Consider the following 25,321-nt stretch of genomic DNA (forward strand, 5'->3'; position numbering starts at 1 on the left):
AGGAGAAAGAAAGGCTTCTGCCAATAGGCTGGGAGCAAAGAAAGAAACAGAAAAACTCATTTAAGAATTGACCCAAGAGTTCAAAAAGCATATGGAACTGTTTAATAAGAGGGTGGGGGTAGCAAATTGCCTTGTAATAAGAATACCATGTAGTCTTTGCACATCGCTCTTGGTGGTCTGCAGAGTGATTTCATATGTATTTTATGCCAATACCAGCACAGCGAGGTAAGTAAGACTGAGTACCTCAGAGGCATTTAGTGATTTGTCAGAGACATACAGTGTGTTAGTGCCTGGGCTTGGATAGGACCCTCCAACTCTGAGGTCATCCTGCTTCTGCGACCTCCCTGACTTCCACACCTGACAAAGCTAATCTGCAGCTCAGTGCGGTCAATAAGGAATTGCCAATTAACTGTTAAGTTACGTCTTAGAAAGATTTCTGTCCAAAACAGTTAAAATTGTAAGTATAGCCCTTCAGAATGACTTATTCCTACATTGGCCAAATTTTCCAAACCCACCATCAGGGTAAGATGGTGCATTTACTAGAGAGAATGCTGAATATGAGAACTGCCCACAAAAAGCCAAGCTATATGACAACTGTCCTTAGTTCCCAAGTTTCTAGAGAGCCCCATGTCTGTAAAGAGTGTTGTTTCTTTTTTCTTATATCAGTTTGATAATGTTAAGGGGAAACACACAGCTAACTCCCCTATTGATAACACTGACAATGACACCGAAGTGTCATTTTGACACTTCAAAATGACTTTTGAAGGCTTTTAGTGGTGAATGCCTTGTAACGTTCTGAGAGCCATTTTCTGGAATGGGTAAATAGACAACTCTAAACTGCCCCAGTATCACCGTAAAACAAAATTTCTCTAAGCGTGAGAGGCCAGAAAGAACTGGATCTTTCCAATCAAGGATGATCCACTAGCCAATCAGATTTTACTTTTTTTTTAATTTTTTGCTTTTGTTTTTGTGTTCTGTTGTCTTGTTTTCCTGTCTCTCATTCTCCCTCCCTTGCTGTGTCTTGCTCTGTCCTGCTTGCTGTCTCTTCCCACATCCACAGGTGAGAAGCCCCACCAATGCAGCATCTGTTGGCGCTCCTTCTCCTTAAAGGATTACCTTATCAAGCACATGGTGACACACACAGGAGTGAGGGCATACCAGTGCAGTATCTGCAACAAGCGCTTCACCCAGAAGAGCTCCCTCAACGTGCACATGCGCCTCCACCGCGGGGAGAAGTCCTACGAGTGCTACATCTGCAAAAAGAAGTTCTCCCACAAAACCCTCCTTGAGCGACACGTGGCCCTGCATAGCGCCAGCAACGGGACCCCTCCCGCGGGCACACCTCCGGGTGCCCGGGCCGGCCCCCCAGGCGTGGTGGCCTGCACCGAGGGGACCACTTACGTCTGTTCCGTCTGTCCAGCAAAGTTTGACCAAATCGAGCAGTTCAACGACCACATGAGGATGCATGTGTCTGACGGATAAGTAGTACCTTTCTCTCTTTCTTATGAACAAAACAAAGCAAAACAAAAAAGAAACAAACAAAAAAGCTATGGCACTAGAATTTAAGAAATGTTTCAGTTTTGTTTTTACTTTCTGTTTTTGTTTTTTTTGTTTCGTTTCATTTTGTACTACATGAAGAACTGTTTTTTGCCTGCTGGTACATTACATTTCCGGAGGCTCGGGTGAATCAGTTTTCCCAGTCTCCCTCGGATGGTGGCCTTAAGGCCTGGTAGTGCTTCAGGAGGTCCACTGGTTGGATCTCTAGCTACTGGCCTCTAAATACAACCCTTCTTTACAAAAAAAAAAAAAAAAAAAAAAAAGTCTTTTAAAAAAAGTAAAAAAAAAAAAAAATTTTTTTTTTTTCACTTGTGAAGAGCACTACAAAAATATATAACAAAATCTAAAAGGCCTACTGTCTTTACGTACACCGCTTGCAGTGTTTCAGTGGACATTTTCACAATTTTGGCCACTTGGACTTCACAGTAACCAGTTAAAACTGTGGAATATCACTTCTGGTTGAAAACCCAGAGGAAAAGCCCTGCTGTTTTCCACCTACCACGTTGTCTGATTTCGTAAAAGGGCTGTAGGGGTGGAAGGGGCAGTGGGTTCCGTGGTGTCGGAAGGGCGAATGGCAGGCTTCTCTCCCAGGTTCTGCTGAGTCCGCACACCCCGACCCACCTCCTCAGTCTCCCCCCCTTTCAGCAGAAGCCAGGAAGACTTGGACAAGCAACAAGCAACAGTGGCTATCGTATTTATTCAGTGTCTTCGCTGAGCCGCAGCCTCAGCACAATCAAGAGGGACTTTCATGAAAGGCAGGAATGCAGATAAAACAAAGATAACAGAGGTTTGCACCTATGTTTCTAGGTACAAGAGAAGGATTATTTCCAACAATCTTTGCAAAAATTTACAAAAGGGGTCAGGATATATTCTTGTGGAAGAGAAAAAAGAGAGAAATGGAGGGTGGGGGGAATAATAAAAGTTCTTGAGGCTTTTTTAATTCAAAATTTTATAGAGGGGCAAAAGTGACATTTACCAGATAGAATGCTGATTTTTTTAATATATTTACAACAGTATTTGTGTAAAAAAAAAACAAAAAAAAATGAGATTGTTAAAAGTAATTTGTTTTCCTTTCGGTTTTGCATACACTGCCACCAATCCCTTCTCTTTTATTCTATTTCACACACATATATATATATTTTTTGGTAAGTCAAGACTGTTAAGGTTAGCAATACTGCTTCCAGAGAGAAAGAATTAAAAGCAACTCAAGTTATATTTGAAAGAGAGGAAGGATATTTTCTTCATATTTTGTTTATTTTTCTTAATTTTTATTATTTTTTAAGTATTGCCTGGGTTGATGAGGGCCTGCTGTGGCCAGCCCATCCCTGCTGTAATTTGAACTGCTGCTTTGTATTTTGATATGTAGTTCTTTGACTTTTAGCAAGCTTAAGTTGCTCCACTGAATATTTTTTTCAAGTGATCCATCTAGAATTCTGTTCTTTTGCATGGGAGGGACTTTATCATTCAGAAACAGAATTTCTTGCCTCTCCAAAAGTTCATTGAGATCTTATGATTCTAGAATTTCTATTAACTTTATTCTTTGCTTTGATGAAACACTAGTAGTCTAGAGGTCTTGACAAATAGGTTCTTTTCTCTTGCGGTCACCAGAAGAAGGAGTTTCCAAAATTCTGCCATGCCTCTTCACCCTTCAGAGTTACAGAGAGCGTCAGTATCAGGAGCCTGTTACAAAGCAAGATGCCAAAATCATTTTCTTTTCTTTCCAAGTATCACCTTCTGAGTGGTGTCCCCATGGTTGAGAGGGCTAAATAAGATGATCCTTCTTTAGAAGATTTTTTAACCCTTGCTTTTTGGAAAGACTTTAGGGATATTGAACGAAATTTCCCAGATGCCAAGAGCCATCATTGAAAAGGCCACCAATCCATTACATCATCCCAGATGCCACGCTCTCTTCCTCTTTGGAATTTCTCTCCTCCGTCCTGATCAAGGTGTTTCAATTAGAGATTTTCCCATTATAGATGGTGTCCTAAAGACATTCCAACTCAAACATAGGAATTCTTAAACCAAACTAAAACTCTCCAAATTAGTTCATTGCTGGGCATATTTTAACACACTTAAGGGAAAAAAGAAAATATTTTAAATGAAGAAATACCAAACTATACTTTTTTAAAAGGAAGGAAGGAGAGAGTATTTTAGTGTCAAAATTACTTTGCATTTTAACTTAACTTTTCTTCTCATTTTCCTGTCAGTATTTTATTTACAAAACTGGGCAGTAAATGAAGGGAAATCTTCCAAAGCAAACAACTCTGTAATGACTAAATTGGTTTTACTTATATATTGTAGACATTGGGTAAAATTGGGTCTTTTCCATAAATTCTTTGTGATGTATGGTAGGGTTAGTGCAAATGAAGTATGTGTGGCTTTGATTTGGTCCTGTGGTCCTTAAGTCAGTGAATATCAAGCTAGACGTTGTAATGTAGACTCGGTTGGTTAACTGACTATAAGTTTCACCCGTCATGATTTCTAAGAGGAGCCCTTCCAGGAACTGTGTCCAAAATAGATCTATTTTCAAAGTTAGTGGGGAACAGCTTCAGAAGTAAGGAAAAAAACCCATTTCTCTATTACTAAATTTACTTTTTAACATATGGGTGTTTTAAGACTCTAATATTTCCTCTTACCACCAATAGAGGGAGCATTAGTTAATTAACTATGTCACAGAATTGTTTTGATATTTTGAGAAAAAAATCATCCAACCCATAAAATAAAAAAGAAAACATTGACATTCACCAAATAAGAAAAGAAAGTTTAAATCTAGAGGAAAATGACATGAAATCACTCGGCATATGTCACAAGCAAAAGATGGCCAAAAGCCGCTTTAAAACATTTTTAACTCTTTGACGATAGCCCATTTGAAATCATATCTTTATTCAAACCTCAGCAAAGTTGGCAGAATTCATAACCCCTCCAGGAAGATTGATCTTGGGTACCATTATGGGGGGCATTTAGCTGTCTTCTTCTCATATCTGAGATAGACCCATTTGCCTTAATGCTGATTTGCCATATAAAAAGCCAAGCAATTGGGTTAAAATCCATCTTTAGCTATAGAATACATAGGGGGAAATTACAGTTGAGTTTGAAACCCTGGTGTTCAACCTTTCCCTGCAAAGAAAGTATTTCTTCTTTTAAGAAGCTGGAAGATTCCTAAAGAATTCTTGATGAGGTTATATAATCCTTGTAGAGCCTGGCAGCTTCAACTACCAGGTTTATATAGCAGCAGACTTATACCTACTATATGTCTATCCCCTCTAAAGATCTCACAGTCTAAAATAATTGACAAATTGTTCTTTGAGAGAGAAAGGAGCTAGATTGAAGTGGAAGCAATGGGGAAGCAATGAAGTTGCTGCAGGGTCATTACTATGTTCTGGCCTCTGATGCTGCTGCTTTCCAAACTGACCCACATTTTAGAAAGTAAACCAATCTTTACCTAGTTGAAAGGGATAGAGATGCTTTTAGACTGTCAGTCCTTACTTTTTAAATTAAACAATCATGATCATTTTAGGAAATGGGGGTAAATATTTTAACTTCAAGATCAGAGGGTGAGCATGGATCCTTTTTTAAATTTAAGTTTCAACATCTTCTTATATTTATAACTTAATACTAAAATGCTATGAGTGTAAAATCACTTTTTTCAGTAGTTAGGGAAAAAATAAGAGAATAAATGAAAGCCAGTATTTTTCCAGATTTAAGATTTCTTAAGATAAGTATGGGAAACAAGAACTGCTATGGAAAAGAACATTTTTTTTTAGCAATTTCTGATTTGAAATGGAATTTTTCTGAATAACAGAAAGAGAAAAAAAGTCAAATGGGGATGTTTATCTCATGATATTTAGAATAGCGTTTATGAAAAATAAAAAATTTCCGAACACTGAAAGCACTGGTAGCATCTCAGCATATTGGGCAATTTTTTTTTCTAATAAATACTAATATGTACACCAAAAAAAAAAAATGCCCTCAAATATGTAAAATATAACCCTAAAAAAAAAAGAAAGTAATTTGGAACAGGATTGGATACAAACCTAAACAGGGGGAGAAACAGAAATAAGCCAGGCAAACAAATCTGTTGAAATGAAAGTCTCTACATCAACTTTTTTTAATGATGTACTCCGAGTTTTAAACTTTTGCTCCTAACGACAGTTTTATAGATATTTTTTTCCCTTCCCAATTCCTAACACTTATAGCAGGCCTCAACTCTCATGAGGAAACATCATGGATAATTCCCTGCTCATGTTCCAACTGTATTCCATTCACTCTCCCTAACCTAGCCATCTTGGATGTCAAGGTAACATCTGACCTTAGAAAGACTGGGGTTTGCTTTGTTTAAAGTCAGAAGGATTTTATTTCAGATCATCACAAGATTCTTTAAGGACCAACAAAACCCTTTTCCAGACCATGAACAGCAGGAATATGTGTATTCTGATAATGAAAAGAGAAAAAGTTTCTTCCACATGCATTTGTTTCACGAAAGTCCAAATACATATACTTGACCTAATGTACTTCCATCACACAAGCACACTGGCTTGTGCCCAGCCCTTGCCCAAAATCAGCAGTTTCTCTCAGCACAAAGATTGAGAATGAGTTGTGCCCTTTATAAAATCCCTCGAATCTCTGGGAGAACATAAGTAAATGTCTTAAGATTTCTCTGTAATGCGCCAACACCTGTTGCCCTTAAAAGGGAGAATGCCATAGATCTAGCCAGGACCCACGCTAGGCCCACTCTGGAGCTTTCCTAGGTTGTTATGGAAGATATTATTTAATTAGCAGGAGTTGGGAGCAGTGGGATATGTTATTCTGTAGAAGATGCATCAGATCTTCAAATCTGGTCTGCCTCTGCTTGAGCCAGTGTGTTGCTGCAGCAAAAGGAACCAAATGAAGGGCAATGTGAGAGTAAACACAACCTGAGATGCCGTTGGGATCTAGGAGAACAGGAGGTGCCCTTTCTGTTGTGACCTGACTCTTAAAAAGAAATCTTCTAAAAGAATTCTTTAATTTAGTAATGAGTTGAAGTCTGGGATAATGGAAGTTCTGGGGAAGAGAACAAAAGGATTGCAAAATGTATTCAGTACCCAATAATGCTATACCAAAAGACATCCAATCACAAAACTTGGAAGTTTGGCAAGAGATCTCTGGGCCTTTCCATGGGTCAGGTTGACAGACTTTCTTTTGAGTGATTTCTGGCTCTAAGAAACTGTTTTACTCACTAGAAAAGAACTTTATTTAATTGGCCAATTTTGTCCCCCAGAAAAAGAAATTTAAAAAATAAAAACTGGACACTAAAGACCATGGAATTCGGTGACAAACAAAAGGGTGCACTTGAATTTCCATAGACTCCCTAATTCTATAATAAAAGCAAGGCAACCCAGTACCTCCCCAACCTGCAAGGCTCTCCCATCGGCAGTGCATGAGGAGAGAGCACTCCTCTAGTTGACCCAGTTCCCCCACCCACACCCCTGGCTTTCTGAGGCTGGGCATCAATTGCCTACTGGGAAGGCAGCAGCTTCTGTGTTTTCATGAAAGAAAAGGGCAGTTCTCTTAGATGCCCAGGAAATAGGTTGTGTGGGACAAACTTCCAAAAGCACTCCATACCCTGATGCTCAGGCTGCAAATGGAGGCAGAAAAGATGGGCACAAAGCTCTTTCTTTATAAAGAAAATGTTTCCGTATTCCCAAGGGCTTTTCTGTAGTTTTGCATTTTCTGATACTGCTTAATCCCCCACAAGAGGAGAAGCTGTGGTGACTCAGTGTTCCTATAAAAAAACACGATGTGGAAATTACCAACCCAGAGCATCATTTCTAGCACTAGGTTTCAAAGTGATAACCTGACCAAAATGCCACAGAGATTTTTCTAAGCCTCTGAAGATGTTTTTCCCCTTGAACCCTGAATTCATAGCAATACATTCTCTAATGACATCACATCAGTAGTGTACATTGGCAGCTGCCAGATGCTGGTTGTGGAACAGCAGAGTTTGTTTCAGTTCTTTGAAGAGGAGGAGGTAGAAGATGAGGGCTGGAGAGCACGGGTTCTTCTCTAGAGCTAGGTATTTCCTCTTCACCAACCCAGGGGTAAAAATGCCCTGGGTTGGCCTAAGAAACATCATCTTACCACACCACTGAGGAAAACATCTGCCATTCTGTGGTTTCTTCAAGACCAGCTTCTTACTCCATAAACTGAATACTTTCAGACTAAAGTCTAAGCCAGGGTGACCGTAGTTAAGATCTTTTCTCAAGAAGCCACTTATAGTGTAGAATTATTGCCTTAAATTAATAAGCCCAGGAAAAGAGATAGACTGTATGGAAAAGGGAAGGGGATGAAGACATGGACGTAGCTTGTTTTTTTTTAATAGTGACTTTATCACAAAATAAGCTCTATTCATTACTGTGGACTATGGAAACAGTGACTTTTGGGGGAGGCAGCAAACCTGTCCAGAGCTGGCTACTCTCAGGAAGTGGCTACAATTTCCTGTCAATTCTATTTCAGTGTAGGTCTGGGCTGAGTATAAAATAGACATCAGATGAGCTGAAGAATGGATCCCATAAAACATAATCACAGGTGCCTGGAATAACAATTTTAAACAACATCTCCTTTACAGGGAGAACATTACCAACAAAAAAGCTTTCTTTTCCTATACAGTGTCTATTTCTAGAGTTTTTCTTCCCTCAGTTTTAGAAAGCATCTGGTTTATTTTATGGTTCTTTGTTTAAATGCAAACTCACAAGTCTGAGATTTTGTGAAAGAGTGTAATCTGCAGATCATGGGCAAAATCCAGCCACAATTACAAGAGTCCCAGCTTTGAGATACTTAAACAGGGTGTAAAATGTCCCTACTTGCTCTCTTTCAAGTTCAGAGATTTCCTTGGTTCAAAATGCCTCAATGAAACTCCAATATACCCAAGACATAGAAAACAAAACAAAACAAAAAACCATGGGAGACATCTGTTTCTACGCTTGATGCAGCAAATACTGCCCAGCAAAATCACTGCAACTTATATGTAGGTTCTAGTATTGAAAGGGGCTTAACCCACGCAGTATGTCACAACTGCTGCCTAGGCAGATAATGTAAATGAGCATACATCATGCATGTACACACACTGTGTGAGGTGCTCTCAATACAAAACTATTCCACACTCATATTTCCCCGTGACGACAAGATAAATACTGGAATTTCTAGTTAGGAGTTGAAAGTCTCAACGGAGCTCACATTTCTGTTTCTGCCCTGTGGCCTGAGTTGGGTACATCGATGCCGTCTGCTATCTGGGGTGAGGCGTTGGGGCATTCTGCAGAAATTAACCATCAGTAATTTCCAGGTAGCCCTTTTCATTAGAAACCTGAATGTGCTTGTGTGGAGTTGAGTGCACAGAACAAGCTTTACGGTTCAATTCAGCTTAATGATGTGCGTGCATGTATGTATGTATATAGGCTTGCTGGTAGCCTAGGCATGTGTTTTCATCTCAAACTGAGCACGCAGAGGCATAGGTCCTGGTACATAATATACGGTTGCCTCTTCCCACCACTGTGCTCGAGACTTGTGGCTTCCTTCCCAGGAAGCAGTCACCTGCCCACTCTGTTGCTTTCTGTAGAGTTTCAGAGTTGGGAGAAACAAAGGCAGCTTGTTGGATCCACAGCAAACCCACAGTGACAGGCTGTTTTCCTCCAGAAGAAGGTAGCACAGAAGGTCTCAGCTGGCAAGCAGACAAGAGGGAGCAGCAGTCTGGGGCACCTCACCAGGTCTCCTAGGGGGAGGGTACACAGGCCAGGAAAACAGCGCCCATTCAAACTTTGACCTGAGCCTCGACACGGCTGACACGCCTCCATTCCTTTCCTCTATGCAACCCAGCACATGCGCGCACACACACATACGTGCACCCGCACAGACATTTTATTCCCAAACTAAAGCTTCCTCATCCTGCCTGCATCTGCAGGACATCATTGTAATTCACAAACTGTGTCTCCTGAAACCAATGTGGCCTTTGCCGAAGTCTTTCCAGGAGTGGGTTGTTTACCTTGTCTAGTAAACCAATAGACTATCAGAATATTTTTTTGGTAATCTCGAAGAATCAATGGCTCTTAACTCATCTCAAGCATTGAATGCCACTCTAGTGTGACATACTGCGTGAATGGCTCTGGCTGTCGTAGCCGACTTGAAAGATTTAGTGGCCTGAACAGTTGGATTCAGTTTTCTCACTCCCATGCCCTTCTCTTCCTAGACGGTTTATGTTTTGTATGACCTGTAGATTATTTCTGCTTTACGAAATTCAGAGAACATGTCCTTTCTTCTTCTATTTTGGTGACTTTTCCCTTCCTCCATTAAGTAAGGCTACTTACAGTTGCAATTTTTTTTGTTATTGTTTTAAAAAAATGTATATTGTCTTTCTATATCCAAAAGAAATCTGTGACTGTAACCACAGGTATTTCTTTTTACTGGAAAAAAAAATTAGTTTTTTTTTTTTAATTAATCGTACTAGTGACTTTGTGAAAGAATATGAGTTACTATTTAGGTATGCTTACTTAAAGTACAGTACACTACATTGCAGTATTTCTGAAACCTACAACATACACATTATATATAACAACTCTATATTGAAATATATATTGCATTATATTCATTTTAACTTTTGAATCTATCTATGATCATGAATTGATTGAAATATTATTTCTTTGCATATATCACCCATCACCCATCACCAACCTACTGCAGTTAATCTGGTGCATTTAATAATAATCATTACTCTAGTTTGCTTTTTTATATTATCAGCTTCAGTATTGTCTTTACAGGATTTTAGAATTTTTTTTAGGCTCAAACTTAGAAATGTAGGAAAGTGAAGACTTTTCTTTAAACCTTTTTTTGGTGTGACTAATACAAAGAGGTTCATATTCAAACTGATCTTGTTTAGCTGACCCTCTTAATATCTGAAGAACAAAAGAAGTGCATATGAATGTATCTGTGATATCCCCCTCTAAGACTGTCACTGTCTATATTTGCTTTTAAAATTATAGTCAATGGGCTGTTTAACCTCCGCATGATCTGACCAGCGATTGCAGTCTGCATTTCAAAGGGCCTCTCTTCTGAACATCATAAGGCAGTGAGATGCCCAGTTGTCCCAACTGAATTTTCAAACATTGGTTTTAATCCTGGTTCTTCGCAGACTACTCTCTGTTTTCAGTATACTTACAATGATTTTAGCTAGTTTTCAGTGTTTCCCTTGAGATAGTTTGGCAATATAGTGATCATGTTACCTAGGAGATTTTTTTTTTTTTGTAACTAAAGCCAGAGTGTAAGGCACTTTTCCATGACAAAGTCTGATAGACCTAGAACTCAGAAATATGTGTCTTATTTTTTAGGGGGTAGAATCCATAAAATGTTGACAATTGTGTGTGTGGCTCTCAGTATCTCCATTTACCTGTTTGGATGGGGATTGGGTGCCTTTCCTCTTTAACCAGGCCATCATGGAAACTTCAGAAATCAGGCAGCCTGTCTTCCTAAAAAGAAATACTGTCAGATGGTGTTTTCAGATAAAGAGATTGTTCAACTTCCCTCAGCCTTTCCAATACCTGGAAAATGTTACATCCAAACTAGATGCCTGAAACCAGTCTCATTTCCTCTGCTCTACATATAGGACAAAAATGAAAGCAGTTGTTCAGACTATTTAGCATAGAAAGCCAGTACGGACCTATAGTAGAAATAGCATCTATTCCTTCCTTTCATATTTCCTAATCGATTTTATTTTCTAACCCCATCCCCTTCTGCTGTGACTCCTTAGATGAGGAAAAAGAAAAGAAATTTTTTTTCTTTTTCCCTGTCTAAGTTCCCCTCAACTCCCTCCAGTTGAGAAACCTGGCACTCATCAAAGATCTACCTACTGTAGTCTCCTACAAAGGGGCTAATACTGAGTCTAACAGCAAAACTTCTGATCTGCTTCTCCAAAGTTTTCACCTACGTATATTCTTACTAGACGAATGTAATTCTGAATTCAGTATGAGTGAGGATTCTCTTTTCCCAGTGATCATCTAATACCCAAATTTTATCAACTTTATTATCTTCCTCTTTCCTTTTCTTAGCCCTTGCCCTTTATCTCTTGTTGATCTTTAAAACTACTTTAAATTGCCTCATCATCTCATCGCTGGCTCCCAAAACTCAAGTAGTTATGATTCCTGAGTGCTCATTTTCCTTCCTTCTGACTCTGTTCTGAATGTCCTTCTTTAAGTTTTATTTAAAGAGCACTGAAGTGGATGAGTTCATAACTTGAGACTCGTAGGCAGAGTAACGTGTCCTCATTGTAGCTTCAGATTTTAAAAGTTATCAGTATTCTTTTGAGAGTGGGAAGATCTTGAGTCAGTTCTAAATGTCACTTGTACTAGCTGAGGTCATTCATTCCTTTTCGCCTTCACATTTGGCCAAGAGATAAGGAGAAAAATATTTTCTATGTGTTTTTTTTTTCTTTAAATACCACAGTGTTCAAATTTCTGATATGAATAGACCATTTCTGAGGGAGAAAACTAATTCGTCGATGTTGGCTACTTCAACTTCTGTTAACACTTAGCTAAATGACATATTTACCACACACTCCAGATTTCCAGGAGTCCAAATAAAGGAGCAACATACCAAAATAATTTTGATAACTGCTCAAGCCTCAGTGAGTGCTTCTCAAACAACTTAAGCCACTTCCATGCAAATATGTTTTAGGAGACAGAGTATTTTCATTTATTACCTTTTTTATAAAATTTAAAAATATTGATTAGTTTAAAGCCTTAAGCAGTAATTTGCTAAGGGATGGCAAGATCCAAAAAATATCTGAACTATCTGTTTTGCAGAGAAGGCTTAAACATAAACTTAATATATATTTAAATAAAATAACAATAGAGCTGAATGGCTACTTGAAAGCCAATGAAATACACTCCCCAGTAACCAAACACTAATCACATAATTTGATCACTAACGTGGATCTCATTCCAATGAATTACAACTATCTGATCCCCAAAGCATTGCCCAAAAGATTGATCCCTTTCTGGGTATATCCCTTTACAGAATGCTTACGTCATCTTTATATCAACCTTCTAACACAGTCTTTCCTGGCTCTTGCATACCACTCTTGCTTGCCATGATATTACCTTGCCTCTCAGCTCTTATGAAGACAAATTCTGTGACATTTACCTGGTTTTGAGCCCAGGTGGGCATACTTTCAGTTGTTGTAGAATCAACATTTAATATCAGAAAATCTATTCTTAATTCGACTTGAGGCTTGACCTAGCTTTTGTTTTAATCAAACCAATTAATAGCATCAACTCAAACAATAGGGAGCAATGAAATCAATAGAAGGCTCCTAGGGGCCTTCCTGACTCATGCATCTAATAGGAAACCAGTTGCTTAGAACTGCAATCTTCACTTAGCCTTCTCCCAATCGATTCTGTCTCCTTCTTTTCCTTTGCCCCTTCTGACTTCCCCATATGTGTCTTTAAAGGACTCTTTATTTAAAGTACCCTTCTTCTCAGGCTTGGCATCTGAAGGAAGAAAAGGCTCTCTTTTCCAATCTAAAATGCTATCATTTAAAGTGTAGTGCGGAGTGAGAGAGGATCTAGTTCTGATAGGTCTAATTTGATCCAGTTAATCACAAAGATTTCTCCAGGATGCCTTCTTGACATTGTTCCTTCTAGTTTCCCAAGCAGAACTCCAATCCTAAAACCCAAGATTTCTTACCACAACCTCTGCATTAGTCTTAGAATAATGTCTAAATCCTATTTAATGTTCTGGAGACTCCAGGTTGTGAATTTCTTATTGCTTATGAGCCTCCTGTTTTGCAAGCTGGCACCTGCCTAGAGCACCAATGGCCCTGAGAGTAACTAATGCAGCAACATAATGGTCAGAAACATTGTAGAATATATTGGGGAGGATAAAAAGAGATTTCTTTTTGTTTTCCCCATAAAAAGGTTGCTTCTTCCCCTCACAATACATTTCAGAAAGTCTGCATCTCATTTTACAGATACATAGTTTTAGGTCTTGCAAATATAGCTTAGGAAATGTTCTGAGATTGAGGCTGGTAGCAAACCAGTTTATTTTCTGCACTGGACTTTAGGACAAGTGTGCACAGATGCAATTCCTTCAAAGAAAGTGAAACTAACATAGTACAGCAAAGGGATAATACTTTTACACATTAAAACAGTTGCTTGCTATCCGTAAACCTTGATTTAAATATAATTGCTATTTTTTTTTCTTAGAAATCTAAGACTGGAGGAATGTGTATTTTAGTAAAGTTTGTTTGTTAATTTGTTTCCCTTTATCTATTTCTTCTCAAGGTAGCAAAATATTTTGATTATTTAATTTGATACAGTCCATGGCCATAGGCTCAATCAAATAACTGCCTGCTCTTACCACATTCATTTTTCCCTTCAAATGAAGGAAACACCTTCCACCCTACCACTAAGCAGTCTCATGTCTATGGAAATGGTATCTTCCTTTTCTAATAGCACCTGAGAGCTTGGAGGAGAGAGATTCTTGCTGCACTTTGAGGATAGTGTAGTTAGAATTTAAACTATTCCTTGAGAAATAAACTCTATTTACCGAAAGGTAAAAATCCAGGGCCAAAGAATGAAAACTGATTGCAATGAAGGTCATGCATTTTAGAAAACAAATCCTTATTGCTCCTCAAATGCCCTTTGGAATAAAGCTGGGAATTTAATTTAATTAAAATCCTCTTTGGTTGTTTCTTATTAATATCTAGTACAGAACACCCAGAAATGAAAAAAGAGAGGCTGCTTCTAAAATACCAGGATCAATCTACAGATTCCTATAATTGTAGGGATTCGTTCTTTTATTCATTTCAAGATTGTAATGTATTCCATGAAGTCTTAAGTAGAGAAACATCCACTTCCCCATTGCTTCTCATCTCCACTCCACCCACCCCTACCTCGGCACTAGAGGTGATAGTAACAGGGAAAAATTAGCTCTGCATTGTCAGTACTTCACCAATCCATACCCCCACCAGCAGAAAAAAAAGGAAAAAACGGATTAGAAACTTAAAAAAACAAACAAACAAGGAAATTGCAGTATTTCATTTGAAAGCATCGGATTTTCAACTCAATTTTTCAGTCAGCCTGATAACCTTCTTATATTCTCTGGTGCTGTGATTGACAAAGATTTTTTGCTCAATCTTTAAGATAATTGAAATTCCCATTAAATGAATGCAGGAAAAGCAAAGATGGGGAGCAGGAAAGGAAGGAGAACAATGTGATGGGACTAAATGTTACAGTTCTGGATTCCTAAAGCCAGTTCTCAGGGTTACCAGAGAAAGTTAGCACCATTCGCCCCTTGCTTTTGCCCAACTCTCACTATAATTGTTAAAAGAAGCAATAAATGAAGATGATCATACTTCCTTGTGATTCAGGTCTGCTCTTATAGCTATCAAATGCATGTTGAGAAATTGTATATACCTTCCCTTGACTACTTCTACAGTTAATCTGCCCTTCAGGGCACAAGAGGAGTGTGCAAAGAGATAACAGAAAATAAAATAACAGTTCAAATTTTATATAAGGTTTAGCCACACTCTAAAGTGCTTTGTGAATGTTCACAGCTAGAAAGATCTTTGAAAAATGCTGTTTCTGCTCTCCTTGGGGCAAACCTTGATTTGGAACCAACTGTAGATTTGTGCGAGAAATTTCTCGTACAAAGAAGAAGTTATCATTTAACTTCTTCCATAGTCTCATTGATTTAAACCTCAGTTTTCTGAGAGGCCCATTGAGACAGAGATGAAAAAGTAATTGTCAAATATCTAATTTAAATTGTTTTTTTGCACTATTGTTGAAGGAATTGTGGTTTTCAGAATGAATGAAAGCAGAGTTTCTTGGTAATTCTTATTATGACAAAGGTAAGAAGCTGATACTATAGAGAGGATCTATGGTAACTTGTAATTCAAGTGTGCTGACCCCACAATGCCAAACTTCTTTGTTCCTGAAATCTATTCTAAAGTACATATTGATACCCCAGAGATTTCCAGCATACATGTGAGGATGTGAGCAGGCAAGCAGGGTTACATTTAATGGTGGTAACTCAGAGAAACTGAAGAGACAGATTCCTGAGAATTATCAAATGCAAAGTGTTTTTCCCAAATCACTCAACACCGCCACATCCTAAACTAATTCTAGATTAATCTTAAGCAAGAAGTAAGCTCCATAAGATATCCTACAATGAATGTTTTTTTCTTGTAGAATAACACAAGAGGTACAATGCACTCTTAATTTTGAAGTAATAATTCACTTTATTTAGTAATTGTACTTTTGTGTGAGTGTGTCATTGAGCTATTTGTACCAGTTTTCGATCTATCATTCTGAGAGGGGCCTTGAGAATTTCTGTGTATAAACATGTATATGTGTATTTAGTGTAGTAAGAAAAAAAAAGTGAATAGGAGAGAAGTGAGCAAGGGAGAAGGTGATCAATGTAGAAAAGTGAATGTTCCTAGAGTACCTGTCTATGTCATTTAAGGTGGCTGCTGCCCATAGCCCTTGAGGGATCACTGATTGCACTATTCAAAAATGAGAACCCAGCACTGTTAAATTTCGGGCCATCTTTTGGGAAACAGGAAAGCTTTATCTTTTTCTGTACCCATGCCCCTTAGCATTGGAGCCATTTGACATGGTGAAAACCCTTAAATAAAAACCACTACTGACCTTTGCATTAAATAGCTATTTTCCTCTTCTAATACTACCCCTCGTTTCAATATGACTACTTCCCTTTATATTTTGCCTATTGGCTTAACATTTTTACAGAATAATACATAGGTGCATGCTAGTTGTTTCTCTCCTTGAGCTGAAACAAACAGGGGCAACAAAAGAGATGACTCACAGATGTGTGAGATAAAAACTGAATTTCCCACTTTTGTGGCACTGGTAACCTTTAGTAAGAGCTGTTTAAGATTGCGCTTTGGGGTCTGTAATGGGACTTTCTTTCTCTTTTCTTTTTTTTTTTTTGCACTAAATATGACTGCACTGCACTGCACTACTGAAATGTATTTACTTGTGCTAGGAGAGAGTGTGTGAGGTATGGGAAAGAAAGAGGCAGGTTATGAAATGAAGTGTATCACCAAAGTGGAGGGTTATTCTTAAAAAGGTTGGTAAGAATCTGTGGCATCTTTGCCAACTCTTGATGAGGCCTAGAAACTTCCATGTTGATAGGACCTGTTTTCTTGTCATGAAGAATCTGGGTTAGCACAGCATATTGAGGACGTTTGATGAGACATTTTCCCAATACTGTTTCCAATAAACTTTTAGTAAGTTGAGATCTTAAAGAAGCTCGCTGATGTGATGAGAACGCCTTCACCTTGACCTACACTACAGAGCCCATTGCTGGTGCACATTGCAGTAAGGCAGAGGTCAGTAATATGTCCTCTTTTCAAAAATAACAAACATAGCCTTGTCCATATTGGAGATATCCTATCAGCCTGAGCATGCTTTTTTCCATCCTTGGGTGAAACCTAGATCAGGCTAACCAAAGAGGAAGGCCATGCATGTGGTAAAGTCCTTTAAGATGACAGTTAAGGGAACAGTGCAATAAATGCTGAAGACCAGTGAGGTGAGAGACTTATTCCGAAACAAGCTAGGCCACCTTTGAAATGGGAGAAAAGTTAGGAGAACTCATCCGAACCTACCAGCTGCTCTGTCTTAGAGTATCCTTTATTAAGCAAAAGACCTTAACAGTGCCTCAAAGTTTAGTTTTGAAGTTCTTTTTTTCCTGATTTTTATTTTTTTTCTTTATTGGCTTTATTTAATTGCCTTTTTTAGTCTTAGAAGTAATCATAGGTTGACAGATCTTTAGTAAACGTTAATAAAGGAATCTTGCACCACGGGAAAAGCAATAGATTGTGTGGGGCTTAATAACAAAAAGCAGAGATGCTGAAAAACTCTTTCCGAATCCAAGGTGACAGCTTTGAATATTCTGATTCAGTAAGGAAGGTTCACAACCCAAATGAAAGGATCATGTTGAATTTTTTCCAACGTTATCACATGCAGGAGCATCAATTTAGAAAACTCTCTCTGTTGAGGTCTCTTTCCTAAGATTACAGCATTGATACCTGTCTCTTTCTCTTTCCCCTTAGAATCTGTCCAGCTCTACCACCCTACGTTAAAAATTTTTAAAGAACTTGTCAGCCTTGCTAGTCAGAAAAAAACCATTTAGAGCTTTCAGAACTAACGTAAGTGCTCCCTTAAGCACTCAAAGTATTATGCCACGTCTCCATTTTAAATAAGAAACTCTAAAATCAGAGCTCTTGACACTTAGAGAAGTGTTCTGAGTAAGCACTAAGAAGACATTGACCAGACAAAGTTACAGAAAGAAATAATTTACCTTTTTAAATATATTCATATTAATTGTCCTAGGATATTTCTCTTGAAGCTTTGGGAAACAACTTCTTCCTTGAAGCTTATCCATAACCCACTCCAGTTCTATCACCAAAGATTTTAATCTCCAGAAGCCCAGCATCCTCTCTTTTCAGACAAAAAGTAATGCAACAGGCTCCAGGGATACACTTTTAAGATCAAGGGATGCCACTTTGGTTTTCCTTCTGCTCACAGTGGTATTTACAGGAGACATTGTTATTAGAGGAAATACTATGCCATGTTTATGGCATAGGCTTTGGTCAGAGGTTTAACAAATAGAAAAAAAAAAAAGAAATGAATAGTGCTTGATGCTGTAAACTAGTCTTTGATAGAGTCATAATCTGGAGTCTGATGGAGAGAAAGAAACTTCCATGGAAGAGAGTGAGTTTAATCATGGAGAACCAAATGAAGATCATTGGTGAGAGAGAGGGCAGAATGTCCACAGTGTAGCTAAGTGGTGTGCGTGGCCAGAGCCAACAACAATGACCAGTGTGGGTCAGGGAGTCTGGTTACTGGCCAGCGAATTCAAGTGTTGAAGAAGCTATGGTCTAGGCTTTGTTTTGATTGTTGGAGTGGTTAAAATGTCCATGCCAATGGCAAGGAAAACGCTTGGGAGCTGATCTGTTGTGATAGTGCCTTTTCTTATTGTAGCAAGTACTAGATTAATAGTTTGTTCAGTTAACCTTTTCTGAACCATTGCCTCCAGTCTTCTGAGGAAGTCTGAAGGGATAGTATTCACTTAGAATGAGGGATAGGACATTGCTCCTGGAATGCTGTGATTTGATGATATTTGCACTAGATCTAAACTCTACTTTGAACTGGAGCAACTGAGGGAGAGAAAAACCAAGGACAGCTCAAAGTTAAAAGAAACCAAAAGCACTATGTTCTGATTGATTCCATCACCTTTTCCTCCTCCTCCTCCTCCTCCTCCGCCTCCTCCTCCTTTTTCTTCTTCTTTCTGAAAGGAAACTTTATACTTGGTTACCAAGGTTGACTTCTACTAATTCTTTTCCTTCGCGTATTTCACTCTGCACCATCAATGTGAATTAATGCCAAGCAGGGATAGCTAATACAAATGGTTTCCACCTTTTCATCTTGCCACTTTCCCTGTGCTTCTTCAAGGTGGAGGGAGCCACCTACCCTCTATCAAGGCCAATAAGCATGGACGGCATGTTGAGGACTGTTCTGACACATTTGCTCAGAGGGCATCAGAGCCTGTAGCTAATACTAAAGGCTGCTTCAGGAAGGGAAGTAAAACAAGGGGCAAGGAATGCCCAAAGTTTATTTCTTCTCTCTCTTCTTTCCCACCTCACTACCGTGCCCTCTCTATCACAATTCTATTTCATCTCCTACATTATATGCCACCATAAAATCATTTGGTTCCTTGGTTTCTCTCTTTATCAGTGGGCTTAGGACTCCTCCAAAATTAAAAACAAATACCATCAGCAGCTCGCCTGTGGCCTACCAGTTTCTTGAATGCTGTGTGCATAGTCTTGACCAGTCAACTAACACAACTTGAAAGTTTTGTCTCGCTCCAACCACCTGTCCACTTTATTTTCATTTTGTTTCCATTTCCCTTTGAATTTTGAGTTACCCTATGGGAAGGTGGAAATCATGGAAAATGTTCGGAAGCTGCAATTCTAGGGCATAGCTTGTCAGGAGTTTGTATTATTCAAAATATATCTTTCTACACCAGTTTTCCATTTAATTTGTGGCTCTGTTTATAATTTCTATTACTTTTATGGTTTTTTTTTATAAAAATAGAATCTGTTTGCTATGTCTCTTTGACTAATTTTTTTTTCTATTTTCTCCATACGGATGCAGTACCAACCTGTTGATGAAGTATCTTTTTATTATATTATTAATATGTAATTCTACTGTAGACCAAAAATATAAAAAAACAAATTTGTTCATTTTAAAGATATAAAGAACTAGCGAGTAAAATATTAAGAGTTGAAGAAGAAGAGAGAAGAGCAATGGTTAACCATGTTGAGTTAGAAATCTAAGAGTAGCCTTACCTATTTTTTAACCAGTGCTTGCCAATCTTACTATAGTATATAGATATAGATATAGTTTTGGCTCCTTCATGCTTATGTCCTATAACACTTGTTTGTTTGTTTTTCTTTGATATAATTGAGGTTGCACATCATGCTATTTTGGGGAATGCCTGATTTTATTATATTGTACTTTTTATCAGTCGTTTCCTTTAGAAGGACGGGGGATGTTTTATTTCTTGTTTTAATTTAAAATTTGTTCAATGCACTGGAAATAAAATTGGACACATTTCACTGTTTTAAAAATAAAAAGCAAAACAAAACAAAAACCATGAGGAAAAAACCAGCAACTAAATAAGCACAGAAAAAAAAATGCTATGGAATAAATAAAGTCTTTTATATTGAATACACATACAGAATACATCCCACCTGAAAGATAAATAACATCAAATAAGATAAAAGCCAAGATGCTGAAGATAAAGAAAAGAAGCCTGGTTCAATAGGGGTAGGGATGGCATAGGACATTCCCTTGAGATCTGAAATCCTGTCATTGTTTCAGTAGATGCCCAAACAGGTTAAATGTGGGAGAGGATGATGGAGGAAATAACTTCAGCCTTCCTCATACCACTGGAGCTCTCCATTACATTTTATTCTTTGCTTGAGCTCTATTTTGAGTAAAAAAAAAAAAAATGATGTATTATGCTTGAGAAAAGATAGTACAGAGGTATGTGTACAGTATCCGCATGGACATGCCGCAGTCCTCCAAACGCCCATGCGTTCCCCTGCCATGTTTCTCCTCCCTGCAGCAGACGGCCGCTCAATGCAGGAGACTGCAGACAACTCATTAAGGCATCAGCAGATGCTGAAGCTTTTGAATCCAACCAAATCTCCCTTCTTCGGCATCTCCTGATACCAACCGAGCCAGTTAACCCCTCCGAATGCACAGGGAAAGGATGGGTGGCGATATTTTTCCTAGGCAACTGGCTGTACTGTTTGTTTAATGTTTGCTGGGTTTTTCTGGGTTTGTTTTGTTTTGGAGTGGGGGTGGAAGTGGATGTAACTTCACAATCCTAATACTATAGTAATTGTTTTGCATCTTCCATGTTTTATGCAAAAAAAGAAACCAGGCATTTAAATCAATAAATAATTGTGCCCTAGACTGAAAGTTAATGTTTAGGAGAGGAATTGTTGGAATTTTTTCTACATTTTTTTGTGAAGAATCTTTTTTGGAAAGGAAGGATACATATTTTTGTTGTGTAATATTTTCTATTTTTGAATGCATTTTATTGGTACAAGACTGTTTTTTTGGTGAAGACATTATTTAAAAAAAAAAAAGAAAAAAACTAATCGAAAAGTTTGCCCTTAAGGATATGCTGCAGTTTTGAGGTTAAAAAAAAAAAAACTGATTCAAGATGCGTGTTAAAAGTTGGGATTATATTGTTGTTTTTTTTGTAATTGTTACAAGAAGAAGTTTGTACCCACTGCTGTTTATTTTGTTTCAGATGAGTGAGTAAAGGGATTGTTCTTGTTTTATTCTTTTTTTTTTTAGAGAAAAAAAAGCTATTTATGAAATGTCAAAAACACTGGACTGTGAGTATAAGTGTGGAAGCATTTTACCACCCTGTGTCTTCGACCAATTATGGAAACCCCTTTTCTCTTCCCCCCTGCCTTAGCCTCGCCAAATGAGAAAAATATAACAGCTGTCAGATGATTGAAGCCCCTAAAGCTCTGCTTTAATTTTTTTATGGTTTGAAGAAGTTAGAAAAACCAAAGTTAAATTTGTTTCTGAACTCCCCCTGTCTATAGTCCTTTTTTTTAAGACACAGCCTGTTTGCTTTGCCTCTCTATCTTGGATCATTGCCTTCTTAGGGACTGGGGGCCAAAACTAATGCCGAAAAAAGGCATAAAGGTGGTGAGCCTGAGAGGTGAGGGCTCACGAGGTCAAATGTGAGTGGGACCTCATCGGCTCAGTGGGCAACCACACTTCTCCATGCTGAGGTGAGGCTGCTGAGGAGCACGCTGGTAAAGCTGCTGAGGAGAGAGAGCTTCCATCTTCTTCACCTTCTGCTTTTGAGATTGTCCTTCCACCATGGTTCTCTAGAATGGTTTTGCCTTTCTCAGCAGCCCACACTCCATGGGGTGCAGGGGTGCAGGGGGGTGGGGGTTGTGGAGGAAGGAAATGATTGTGGGTGCTGTGAGGGCACCCCCAGCCCGCAGGAGGTAGGGCAAGTGACCATCCAGCACAAGGGATCTTGCCCACCTCATCTTTGATTCTGTGGATTGTCCATCCATCCGCTCACTGTGAAGATGGAGAGGCAAAGTGCCCTGAGGCTGTCCAATAGCTTTTCCATATTTTTTCAGCATTGAAAAAATAATTAAAAAAAAAAAATGAACTGTGATATTTTTTTAAAAAATCATTTGGCTGGAGGGAAGGGAAAAGGGAAACACCAAAAGCTGTAACACGATTAACTGGAGATATTTAACTGGGGCACTTTCTAGACCAAGACAACTGAATTCCGTTCTGGACCCTAAAGCAGCCAAATCTTGAGACTGTCAATGACAGAAAGCTGAAGAGAGGCCTCCATTTCCTTTCTCCTTTTTTCTCTCTTCTCAGAATTCTCTCTCATTCTCTTTTCCCAGCTCCCCTAGGACTACTGCTTCAATGGCCCTTTAGCCTTCCATTTTGCGTACACAGGCATGTATACACACACGCCACACTTTCAAAATACAATTTTTCTTAAGGATTGTGGGACCGAATAAAATCATGTGCCTTCATTTTTTTCCTTTTGTAATTAGATGAACCTCTTCCTTTTTACAATGTGAGAAAATGTGGGGGAGGTTGAAGGGTTAGTGGAGGATTGGGCATCATTTGAGAAGTGATTTTTGGTTAGCACATTCCCCGAAACATTAAACACAGACATTTCACCCTCTTCACAATGTTCTTTGGAAGTTTAGAGCAGCGAGTCACCAGATCCATGTCAGCCAAAACCTGTTTAATTTGAGAGCAATTTCTGAAGGTTCTTCTATTTCGTAGACTTCTTTGATTTTATCAAAACTGAGGTGAGCAACGGCGAGCGGCCGTGTTCTCCCGATTTGGTGCTTTTGCGTGTGGTGTGGGGTGGGCAGTAGGGGTGGGGGGTGGGGAGTGGGTGTGTTTCGACAAAGGGTGCATTCCTAAAGCTCTCTGGTGCTGAAGGGCCTCAAGTTCCTTTCAGAGACTGCATTTGACACACTTTAAGTACACACAAATGAATGGTATCTATCACATGCAATATTTTCACGGAACAATGGGAGAGGCTCTTTGAAATGCGATTTTGCATCTTTTTGTAACATTTTGATTTCTCTGGTGCCTTATTCGGACAAGATGCTGGCACTCACATACCCACAGGAAACTGACACACAGAACTCAGCCTCAGGAGGAGGGACACCTGGGTGATGCCTGCGGAGGTGAGAACCGTGGGGAGGTTGCTGTCAGGTGATGCAAGGAGACTGGATGGCCTCTCTTAGCTGAAGCCAAGCAGGGACTGCACAGATCCATCACAAAGTTAACAGCTCTGACACATAAACACACAACAAACTCCTCCTTCCTCAGCTGAGCTCTCCTTCCTTCTTTCTTTTCTATCTCCACCTTCTTATAAAGGTGCTGCTGCTGCTGCTGCTGCTGCTGCTGCTAAGGTGCCCGGAGTCCAGAATGCCCAGTAATCACTCAGGCACAAGCCTGGCACTGCCACTTCAGCCCTTGGCATGACCAAACCCAGGTTTCTCTTACTTGGGGCTGAGAACTGTCAGATTTTCTCATCAAAAACGTTCTCAAAGGAATCAGTCATTCTGCATTGAAAATGCACTTTAAAATATAAGTAAAAGCTCCAGACTGTTTAAAATATACAGAGGGAGCAGGGGAAAGATAAGATAAACATGTGCTAGTGTCTGAACCCAGTTCAGTTTATCTCCAGTTGAAATAATATACACTATATTATGTATAAATGTATACACACGTCCTATATATATATCCACATATATATAGTGTATATATTATACATGTATACGTGTGTATATGTGCATATATACACACATGCACATAAAATCAGATGCTCATTACAAATCCAGATGCTCATTACAAAGCCAGATGCTCATTACAGAACCAGATGCTACACAAACAGCAGCAGAGGAAATAAGGTTGGACTCTTGAAACAGATCACAAAAAATAAAAACAGCCACTTACAGTGACTTTGGTCATTTCTGTATGTTCACAAGGAATGGATTGTAACAAAGAAAAAAAGGAACAGTGTTAGTGAAAGAGGAAAAATGGGCGAAACCATCTTGATCCAATGGAAATGCAGTAATGTTCTATACCATTTCATCAGTCATTTCTTTTAGTCATGTTCATGTGATTTCAGTTTTTAACTCTTAAAAATGTTTTTGAACTCAAGTGACCCACAACAAACTGAACAAAACTACAGTGAAAGCCCTTTTCAATGGAAGATGTCAGAAATCTCAAAACCCTTGGCCTGGCTCAGAACTACCATGTGCAAATCAGTACTCTTTTTGACATTTGAAATAAAAACTGAAAAAAAAAAAAAAAAAAAACTTTTTTAAGCACCTTAACGTGGTCATCCATTCGAGGAGTGGGTGCCACTTTTTTCTTTGAGCACCTTATTGACGTGTTTTGCTATCTGCTGTCTTTCTGTTACCTGTTGGCTGAATGGCTAGCTGTTAACATGCACATGGGCGCAGACCCGAGGTCTGTTGGCATGTGCGTTCACAATGAAGTTTACTGTGGTGACTGCTGAAAGGTGAACCTATTCCCTGTTTTTCCCACCACAGTGTTGTGATAAGATTCGAAGAAACCCTATTCCCTGCACAGAAATGTTTCTTATCACAGTGTATCTTAGTATGGAACGGAATATGGTCCCTTTTTTGCAATTGCTACTGTGTATACATACACACACATGCACACACACAGTGTATATTCAGACCTAAAATACATACATGTACACACACACACACGCGCACAAATATATTCATTGTCCAAATGGTATTTCCAGTGTTCTGTGTGCGTGTCGCTGTTTCTGCAGTTTCCATTTACCAGTGAACTTTGAATGGAGGGCAACTTTTCTAAGTAGACTGTCTTTTCACACAGAAGACCTGGGTATTGGGGAAGAGTTTGGAAAGAGGGAGAGGCAAGGAGAAAGAGAGCTTTAAGTTGAAAGCATAATTTCCCCCAAAGAGATCTGGGTTGAATGACTGCAGACATATATTCCCTCCAATCATTGCAGGTGGGCATGGAACACTGCAGGTATCAATCTGTGTATCATACAGTCACAAACACATGTATACAAAAACACATGCACACCAATATATATGTGGTTTGGGATGAGCAGGTCAATAGTTTTGAGA

General features: G+C 38.8%; 1 protein-coding gene across 47 annotated transcripts in view; it reads left to right on the plus strand.

Annotated features, from left to right (window-relative positions):
• The window catches only part of ZBTB20 (zinc finger and BTB domain containing 20), an 893,822-nt gene extending 869,311 nt beyond the window's left edge, over positions 1–24,511 (plus strand). For all 47 annotated transcript variants that reach the window (XM_077118274.1, XM_077118288.1, XM_077118272.1 and 44 more), the window contains one exon: positions 1,061–24,511. In XM_077118274.1, the coding sequence (XP_076974389.1) occupies positions 1,061–1,482 (422 nt within the window). In that variant the 3' untranslated portion in view covers positions 1,483–24,511. The remainder of the gene's footprint in view (positions 1–1,060) is intronic.
• Positions 24,512–25,321: the final 810 nt, after the last annotated feature.

This window comes from Tamandua tetradactyla, chromosome 10, assembly GCF_023851605.1.
Source record: "Tamandua tetradactyla isolate mTamTet1 chromosome 10, mTamTet1.pri, whole genome shotgun sequence".
In the NCBI taxonomy this organism is placed as follows: domain Eukaryota; kingdom Metazoa; phylum Chordata; class Mammalia; order Pilosa; family Myrmecophagidae; genus Tamandua; species Tamandua tetradactyla.